The sequence below is a fragment of the Gambusia affinis genome, linkage group LG03 (genome assembly GCF_019740435.1).
Source record: "Gambusia affinis linkage group LG03, SWU_Gaff_1.0, whole genome shotgun sequence".
In the NCBI taxonomy this organism is placed as follows: domain Eukaryota; kingdom Metazoa; phylum Chordata; class Actinopteri; order Cyprinodontiformes; family Poeciliidae; genus Gambusia; species Gambusia affinis.
The window spans coordinates 32,189,537-32,199,744 of NC_057870.1; the positions used below are offsets into that span (position 1 = coordinate 32,189,537).

Sequence of the window (10,208 nt, forward strand, 5' to 3'; positions counted from 1 at the left end):
AGCAGATCCCAGCTGCAGTTTAAGTGTTTTTCTGGGTCCTGTTTGGGTCGATCTGGACCGCTGATCTGGTTCTGGTCCAAAGGCTTTTCCTCCCGAAACTGAAACGTCCTCATGTGAAACAATGTTGTCAGCAGGACGTTATAGAGCAACACACACACACACACACTACACACACACACACACACACACACACACACACCTACAGTAAGAGTTCTCATGAAGCCTCTGCCGTCCGTCTCCTTGATGCTACTGAGACGTTTAGATCCAGACCCTCAGACAGGATGTCTCATGTTAGAAACTGAGGTGTGTGTGTGTCAGTGTGTGTGGCTGGCACACAGGCGCAGTGTGCACGCTATGTACTCGGCATGCCAACTCAGCCTCGGCACTGCAATGCAGCGCTGTGCATTTGGCCAAGTCATGCCACACTCACACACACCCACACACACACCGACACACGCACACACACGTGCACTGATCTCTGTGAGACGACATGTGTTGTGCGTGTGTGTGTTCGGAGTGTGTTTCCGGTTGATTGTCAACCTTGCAGTGTTTGGGTCTCTGCAGCGGCGAGCTGCGATGTCTCTCAGCCTCTGCAGGGCAGTTAGCCGCATTAGCTCCCTGCTTGTCCTCAGATGACTCCTCCTCCTCCTCGGCTGTCTGCTGTATCCCTGCCTCCCTCCTCCTCTTCCTCCCCTCCTGTGACACACCAGACGATGCATTGACTGAGCGGAGGAGAAGAAGAAAACCTCTCCCAGCCTGCCAGCCATCCTGCCTGCTGCATGGAGACGGAGAGGAGCAGAAGGAGGTGAGGAAGAGCAGTCTGCTTGTCTCTGGGACGGATGAGTTGTCTTTTAACTCATTTGTCTCTTTGTCACCCTGTCCCTGCGTTTACACTGCTGTCTCCCTGCCACACGTCTATCTCTACGTCCTCGTCCGTCTGCTGGACTACCAGAACGTTGACCAGAACTCTGCAGGACCAGGTGAGTCCGGCTCGGAACTGCGGGGAGCCTGAGTGAGGTCTGCTCAGTAAGGGAGGACCGCCCAGCCAACCGGGGACGTCCCTCTGGCATCCACAACACTTTTCTGCTGGGGTCGTCGGTGTCTTGGTTGGTTAAGGTCCAACTTTCTGAGACAGAACTAGACAGAACTCCTGGAGCAGATTTAGATTGAAATCGCTCTGAAGTTTGTATTTCAGCACTCATGACTGAAGTACATTCAGAAGTATGTCTCCACCTTGGAGTGTCCAGATTCAGGGTCCCTCTGAACCAACCATTTCCTGATGTTCTCACAATGTCCATCACTGTTAGGCCCGGCTGGTTGGACATAATCTGTTTATGGGTCTGGATAATGCTGGATAACCTCAGCGTTATCCAGGAGGTGTCGCCATAGACCACCAGGTGGGGGGCTCCCTACAGGCAACACCTGGCTGGTAGGTGCTGGGCTGTTTCAGGGTGTCTTTGCTTGGCAGCCTCTGGTTTCTGTCTCTTCTGGTAGAACCTGGCCTCTACCTGTCCGGCTGCTGCAAGGACCAGTGCTTCTGCATTGTCCTTCATTTCAGACCAGCCTGGTTTCTGGTAGGACTTCCTGATATCAGCACCTCTGTGTCATGTAGACTGTTTCTCTATGAGGGTTCCTCCTGGTCCTTCCCCTGCACTTCCTGCTGTACTCCAGGATCCCTGGTGTTTTGACCTCCCTCACTGTCAGGATGTTGGACTGGAATGCTGCAGCTGTTGCATGGTGCTTTCCAGTTTTGGTACCAGTGGCTTGGAGCTATTCTGCCATCAGGGTGTCTGATGACTGGTAAGGTTTGGTACTGACCTGAACTTGTTGCGTCCCATTCCCTTGTTTTTCTCACCAGCGGCAGACTACCTTTTGGCCTCATCAAGGTTGGAGTTTCCTTGGGGATCCCAGGGTTCTTGTAGCTGTCTGAAAGGTCTGTTGTGTTTCCCTCTGGCGGTTCAATCACTTCAGGTCCTCTCTTGGATACCAGAGGAACCGAATCCTTGCTATGGATTGTGGTTTGGTGGGTCAGTGAGCATAAACCTTGAGCTTCACCACTCTAACCTGCTGCCTGACTCTCAATCACCTGCTTCACACAGCAAAATTTTAAAATTGTTGCCGATTTTTACAAACCTTAAAAACTCCTGGATACAGTACAGACCAAAAGTTTGGACACACCTTCTAACTGAATTCAGTTTGAAGGTGTGTCCAAACTTTTGGACACACCTTTAACATGTAAGCTGTAGGTTTGGTCATACATCAAAACCAAAATTTCACAAATCCTGGAGAGACCAAATGTGAGTTCAGAGTAAACAAACATGGCTGATCAGAGAGAAGTAATTGCAATAATATGTAAACTATATTCAACAAAGAAAAAACAGAAAGACGTCTCCAACGTCTACCGGACGCGCTGGTGTACCATGGCAGTTTTTTCCCCTAGGACAGGGGAGCCCACAGTGGCCCCTGAGGGCCTCCTGCATGTTTTAGTCTCTCCCTGGATCCAGTGATGGATTATTAGAGGCCTAAGAAGAACATTGACCTACTGAAAAGGTTGTTGGTGCCACCAGGGAGAGAATAAAATGAGCAGGCTGCAATCGGCCCTCAGGGACCCACTTTGGGGACCCCTGCCCTAGGACTATCTTTAGAACCATCACAACAATTGTCCTTAAGATTGCTGGAAAGGAAAGTCATGACAAAAATCAGCATAAAGATCTCATGTGAACTAGGCATTAGCAACCCTGACTTGGAGAAATATTGTGGAAGGATGAGTCCTTAGACCAACAACAGATATAGGAAATGACTAATGCCCAATAAGAGGAAGAGAAGTACAGAAGAAGAGAGCAGCAGAAGAAGAGAGCATAACAGAGGTCAGGTTCTACCATGCCAGAGTTTGCAGAGCAAAGACGCCCCTTGACACAGCTACCAGCTGGGTGCCAGGTGCTGCCTACAAGGAACGGCTCAACCAGGTGGTCTACAGGAGGTGCCCTGGTCAGTGTGGAGACACCACCGAGATGGAGAAGGACAAAGCTAATGTCCAGTTAGCCTTCCAGACCCTGACAGATGGCTAACCAACTAATCGGACACTGAGGCGATGTAGAAGAAGGGAGAAGTCAGAGACAACATACTTCAACATGCTCTAATTACCGTGGTAACTCCAGAGATAATCTCAGGAGGTCTTCCTGTCATGTGTTCAGAGTGTTCTGGTCTGCTAGGAAGGACCTCGGACCGCAGCCATCTAAAATCAAGGATAGTGGACATGTTGGCTTGTCTTAGCCTGATGAATGTGACACGTGGCCAATCAGAAAGCAACAGAAACACTGTGGGGAATCCAACACACAGAAAACAAAATAACAACCATGGCATACCAGGAAGTCTGGTGGGTCTCAGAGAGACTTTTTATTTTGTCTCTGTTAAACATAGTTCACCAATTTTTGGGAAGAAGACATTGCTTCTTTCCAATCGGGCATGTTTGTTTCCTCTGCGCTCACGAAGTTCTCAAGAGGTTGTGAGAGATTTCCTGTCTGATATGAGTGAAATGGGTTAATGTGTGGCTCCATAACACACTGTACAACCAAACTTGTTGTAGCTGAGAGCTTTTATCTCCAGGTGGGGGGTCTCTCAGGCGTTTAAGGTCTCGCTGTATGAACCAGACATTAGGAAATGGACCTGGAGGCCAGAGGCTCCTGAGGAGCTAGAGGATCAGGTTTCCCATCATCCATGATGAATCATCAATATACCAGGGACATCAGAAATGATTATGGTGGCTCCGTGTATTTGAAGTGTTTTATTGTAACCATTAGTGCCTGACGGCAGTCTGCTGGTTTCATTTATTCACTGGTGAAGGAAGGAGATGTGATGACTAGAACTCTTCTTCTTCATCTGTCTTTCAGCTTGTTCACAGTTCTTCATAGGATCCTCCTGCATCCCACCAGACCTGCTGCCGGCTCCTCAACCTCCTGAACCTCCCTTGGCTCTGACCTCATGGATCTGAAACTTTTGTCAGGACTCTTATGTAGCATTCCTGACACTTAACCGCAGCCGGTGTTGACCCCTGCTCCAGTTTTCTGTCCTGCAGAGCGCGGCATCTATCATGGCGGAGGGGCTGCTGCAGGTGGAGATCCCGGACTTCGGCAGCAGCGTGTTGGGCAGCCTGAACGAGCAGCGGCTGCTGGGCCACTACTGCGACGTCTCCATCCTGGTGCAGGGACAGGCCTTTAAGGCGCACAGGGCCGTCCTGGCGGCTTCCTCGCTCTACTTCAGAGACCTCTTCAGCTCTGTGGCCGACCCCTCCTCCTCCTCTTCCTCACCGTCCTCCTCCCAGGCCGTCTTTGAGCTTCCATCGTCGGTGACGCCGGCGTGTTTCCAGCAGATCCTGTCGTTCTGCTACACCGGACGGCTCAGCATGGCCGCCAGCGAGCAGCTGGTGCTCATGTACACCGCCGGCTACCTGCAGATCCAGAACATCGTGGAGCGAGGCATGGAGCTGATGATGATGAAGGCATCCTCCTCATCCTCTCCACTGTGCTGCGACTCTCAGGTGAACAGCAGGAACTGCATCACACCAACGTTACATCATTTATTTATTTAACACTTAAAAACTATGTACACCCCATAAGTTTGTGCACCCACTGTGTGGATCCTGCTTTTGTGGATGAGCCGGTTTGGACCAAACTTCAGCTGCTGGACTTCCTTCCAGATGGTTTTGAATTATTTTACATGAAAGTTAAATTTGGTCATGGGACCTTTGAGTAACTCTGGTCTGTTCACCCTGCTGCCATCTGCTGGGTGAATCTGCTGTTCACATAGATTGGAAACATTTTCTTATTACTTTCATCTTCATGTCGCTCCATGGCAGACATCTCCCTCTGGTGGATGTTGGTGTAACTGCAGTTGCGGTTCTGAGGCAGATTGTTGAGCATCGTCATCGTCTCACTTCCTCCCTTTATGTGTTAATGTAAAACAGACGACTTCAGCAGACGAGCTGGGGGGGGTTGATGCCCCCGTGGCGCAGCAGCAGCACAGCGCCCCCCAGCTGCAGGAGGTCAGTCCTGACCAGCCGTCTCTGAGCCCGGAGGAGCTGCTGTTGGCTGTCAGCAGGATCAAGCAGGAGAGATCCGACACGCCTCCGGCCGAGGAGAGCGGAGGAGTAGAGAAGGCCAGGTGAGAACACACACACACACACACACACACACACAGACCAGGGCGGGGCGGGGCGCACTGAGCACACAACTTCCATCCTGACTGCTTACCATGGGAGTCCCAGAGGACTCACACTTCAGGGGTCAGTCAGAGATGAATTAACCGTGTGGAAAGAAGCAGCAGAACCCAGAGACCCAGTCGGGTTTCGTAGCCTCGCTGCTCCGCTGTCAGCTGTTTCCCAGGAGCGGTCCGGGTCCGGGTCCGGTCCGGGTTGGATCGGGTGGTGTTCAGGAGAGCGTCTCCAGGGAGGACCAGTATAGTTTCCAATTGGACAGGCGGGTTAATCCCAGTTCACCTCTCTGCAGCAAACAGGAAGGGCGGGACGGACCTCTGTCAGTCTCAGACCTCATTTGGAAATGGGACCATTTCACTCCAGAATTGAAGGGGGCACTATTTTCTATATTATTCGCGGTCTCCCGTTTTTATTTTCTTTTGAAATCTGTGATATATCTTCATCTTTAGGAAGGAAAAGTAAATGAAAAAATAATAAATAATAAAGACTTTGTGTTATTCTGATTTAGTAATGTGATTATATTAGTTGTGCTACCACCCCCACGCCACTGGAGGCAGTATCAGGCCTGAAAAGATGCGACTAAGGAGCAGATTTAGAAGTTCACAGAAAGCTACAGAGTTTGTTAAAAACTGTGAGCTGAGCGGAAGTAAATAATAGAGAAGTTCAAAAACATGCTGAGAGTGAAAATTCTTCCTAAAGATTAAGATATATCACAGACTTCAAAAGAAAATAAAAATGGGAGACCGCGGATAATATAGGAAATAGCGCCCCCTTCCGTTCCGGAGTGCAATGGTCCCATTTCCAAATGAGGTCTGAGACTGACAGCGGTCCATCTCGCCACTTCCTGTTTGCTGCAGCGAGGTTCTTCTCAGTTAATCTCAGACCGCCAACATGGCGTTAGACGCGTACGCCTCGCTTTCTGTCCTCCAATCATTGGACTGTACCGTGACGCAAGCAGCTCCGCTCCAACCGGACCTTTGTCCCATATGGACCTAACGAAGTGGGCCCAGGAATAGTGCTGTACGGTTTATGGGCTGCTTTTTAATGGACAGAGACACAGTATCGAACCGGACCGACCCGAACCGGATTGAGTCAGGAAAAAAATCTTGATCATTAGTTGAAGATTTCTGAGCTCATTTTTGCTGCTATATTTTGTCTTCCTGCTTCAATCTTTGGGTTTTTATCTTTCTTGTCAGGCAGCAGTGGGGACACCTGCATTACTGCGCTAATAGCAAAGCTAACTTTTTGTTTAGCTCTGTTTGCTAAAGATTTCTCCGTGTCTCTTGTGTCTCCATGTCTCTCATGTCTCTTGTGTCTCCATGTCTCTCGTGTCTCTATGTCTCTCGTGTCTCCATGTCTTCGTGTCTCTCGTGTTTCCATGTCTCTCGTGTCCCCATGTCTCTCGTGTCCCCATGTCTCTCGTGTCTCCATGTCTTCGTGTCTCTCGTGTCTCCATGTCTCCGTCAGAGTGGACGTGGAGCTGCAGTCCTCCAGGAGCGCCGCTCTGTGCTACCTGAGTGCAGGAGGTGGTCTGGTTCCGGGGCTGCAGTCCTACCTGCTGGCCAGCGCCGGGCGGTCCAGTCCAGGAGGGTCCAGCATCCCCGCGGACTCTCCTCCCTCCCAACCGCCGACCGAGGAGGAGCTGGAAGAGGATTACTATGGCAACGGAGTTCATCCAGGGCTGTACCAGAACATCTACAGTCACCCTGGAAACGCCTACAGTGAGTTCATGGGCCCGGACCGGAACCGGCTGGGTCGTCTGGTTCTCTGGTCACGTTTGGATATTTTGTGTCTCTGCTGTCCTTGAAGACCAGTTAATCAGGGACAGGGCCATCTAGAAGAGACTCCAGGGGCCCCAGACCTTTAAGGTTCTTGGTAAATATTTAGTTGTCTTGTGTTTCCTCTCCCCTCCTGACTTTAACGGTCTAGTTCAAGAAAAGCTAGAGCTGCTGCCCCTCCCATTGGCTAACGAGCGCCGGCCCTGCGTCCTGGTTGGCCGGGACAACATGGCGCTACCCGCCAGTCTGATCAGCCAGATCGGGTACCGTTGCCATCCGTCGCTCTACGCCGAGGGAGATCCCGGAGAGAAGGTGGAGCTGGTGGCAGGTGCGTTGCCATGGTAACAGCATCGTCAGGACCTCGGAGCGTCATGTGACTCGTCAACATCTTCTGCTACCTTCAGGTTCAGGTGTGTTCATGACCAGAGGTCAGCTGATGAACTGCCACCTGTGTGCCGGAGTCAAACACAAAGTGCTGCTGAGGAGACTGTTGGCCACGTTCTTCGACAGGTAAGAACCAGAACCAGAACCTGGACCTGGACCTTGACCAGAACCTTGGACCAAAACCAGAACCTGGACCTGGACCTGGACCTGGACCTGGACCAGACCAGACAAGAACCTGGACCAGAACCTTGACCAGAACAAAACCAGACAAGAACCTGGACCAGAATCAGAATCTGGACTTGGACCAGAACCAGAACCAGACAAGAAATTGGACCAGAACCAGGAACAGGACCAGAACCTAAACCAGAACCAGAACCAGGACCTGGACCAGGACCAGAACCTGGACTTGGACCAGAACCAGAACCAGGACCAGAACCAGAACCTGGATTTGGACCAGAACCAGGAACAGGACCAGAACCTGAACCAGAACCAGGACCAGAACCAGAACCAGGACCAGAACCAGAACCTGGATTTGGACCAGAACCAGACCAGACAAGAACCTGGACCAGAACCAGGAACAGAATCAGAACCAGTACCAGAACCAGGACAAGAACTAGGACCTGGATCTGGACCTGGACTAGAACCAGAACCTGGACTTGGACCAGAACCAGAACCAGAATCAAAACCAGAACCTGGACCAGAATCAGTTCATGAGGGTTTTTGTCTCATCTTTGTTGTTTCTGTTTCTCAGAGAAATTTTGTCTTTGTGTTTTAATATTCCAGCAGATCCATTAGACGCCATCTTGTTCTCACATAAACCCCCTCTGATTGGCTTCTTTTGGTCTCCATAGAAACACCCTGGCCAATAGCTGCGGAACAGGGATTCGCTCGTCCACCAACGATCCGAGTCGGAAACCTCTGGACAACCGAGTGTTGAACACGGTCAAACGTAAGAATGTCGGCAACAAACTGATGATCTGCCTTCATCACACACTGAAGCTCCTCTTCCTCCTCTCTCTCCTCTTCCTCAGTGTACTGTCAGAACTTTGCTCCCAACTTCAAGGAAAGTGAGATGAACGTCATTGCCGCTGACATGTGCACAAACGCCCGCAGAGTTCGTAAGCGCTGGCTCCCAAAGATCCAGTCGCTCCTCCCTGATGGCCTCCCCTCCTCCGCATCATCCCATCCCCGTAAGGGGAAGAGAGGAGGAGCGGGAGGAGCAGGAGGAGCGGGAGGAGCAGGAGGAGAGCGGCCCGGTGGCAGCCCCTTTGAGCTGGACTTGCGGCAGCTCAGCGCCTCCTACCTCAGCCTGGAGGCGCCGGTCTACACGGAGCGCCATGACAGGGAGGCGGCAGGGGAGAAGGAGAAGGAGGCCCACCTTCCTCACCTGCAGTTTGCCGGCTCCCGGGGAGGTGAGGGGGGGCCGGAGGAGGGGTCGATGGGGGGCGGGGAGGCAGATGGGGAGGAGAGGCAACAGACTGAAAGGCCCCCAGACCTGTCCCTCTCCCTGTCCTCCTCCCTGTCCTCCTCTTCCTCCTCCTCACACCCCTCCCCTCAGCCTGCAGAGCCCGCCCCCCCTCACAGGGGATTGGCTGACACAGATATGAGGGGGGAGGGGCCTACGGAAGACAGCCAATAAGCATCCTAATGCATCTGCCTACCTGTCTGTAAATTAAACAATAGCTACCTGGCTCCACCTCTCCACCCGTCTGTCTCCACCTGTCTGTCTCCACCCGGGTACTTCCTGTTTGGTCACATATTTATTCACTTGTCCCACTTTTCAACCTTGACTCTGTCTGTCTACCTCTGATCTTTTATTTGTCCTTCAAACTGTCTCCCTCTACCTCACTTCCTGCCCACCTGTCTACCTCTGCTCCTGTCTGTCCACCTGTCCGTCTGCTTGGCTCTGCTGCATGTCGACAGCCTTCTGCAGTCCAGCACACAGGCCCATAGCAACAGGACTGATGAAGATGATGATGACTATACTCTCTGACGATGATAATAAAGCTTGTTGATGCTCAGGTTTCTTTGAGTCGACCTGAGAAACTCGTGTGTGACTTGTTATTCAGCCGTGTCTGTCTGGGTTCTGGAGTAACGATGATTTGGTGGAGAGTGGGAAACCTCTTCATCAGAACCCGATCAGAACCTTCATCACCAAGAACCTTCAAAGAGTCAGTGTGGATGGTGATACTGTGGACAGGAAGCATCTTCAGCAGCAGTTGCAACAAATCTGACTTCTGACTGTAGACTGTTTGTGACCGTCATGCTAACAGCTCAACTTCCAAGAAGCTGAAATAATTTTCCACAGCAACATGTCCGGGATGGAACCATCAGCTGTTAGCTAGCTCTGCTAATCCACCTCCTTGGGTTTTGCTGCTCTGCTCCTCTTTAAATTCTCTTCAGCTCCTATGAGATTTGGGGTCAAAGTTCAGGTATTATTTGAGCTTTAAGATTGTCATGGCTTTGAGACATCATAATTGACAGTAAATAAGTGAACAGCACTAAGCATAATTATTAAATAAATTCTAGATATTTAATAAGAATAACAGTTTATTACTACAAATGTTTGAGTTGTAAAAATTAGACAAAATATGTGAATAACTGTTTCATTTAGAAAATGCATCTATTTCTTCTCATGAATTCTAGTTTATTCATTAAAGAGCTATTATTGTACTTGATGTGTTCAAAACAAACTAGGACCGACTAAATGAATTTGATCTCTGCAGTGGAGAATCCCAGGCTCTACGATGCTGCATGCTGGGAAATGTAGTTTGGTTCACAGCGCCACTTTAAAACAAGAAACATTAGCCAGCCAATCAAGGCAGCCCAGCTAT

The 10,208-nt window shown here is 50.6% G+C and overlaps 1 protein-coding gene across 1 annotated transcript; it reads left to right on the forward strand.

Moving 5' to 3' along the window:
* The first annotated feature begins 204 nt into the window (after positions 1-204).
* LOC122828612 (nucleus accumbens-associated protein 2-like) lies at positions 205-9,425 on the forward strand. Its single transcript, XM_044112327.1, has 9 exons — positions 205-805; positions 953-980; positions 3,891-4,537; positions 4,964-5,160; positions 6,680-6,933; positions 7,142-7,318; positions 7,395-7,500; positions 8,226-8,323; positions 8,406-9,425. Exons 3-9 carry the CDS (start codon positions 4,091-4,093, stop codon positions 9,011-9,013), a joined length of 1,887 nt encoding a protein of 628 aa, XP_043968262.1. The 5' UTR covers positions 205-805; positions 953-980; positions 3,891-4,090; the 3' UTR covers positions 9,014-9,425.
* The last annotated feature ends 783 nt before the right edge of the window (positions 9,426-10,208 follow it).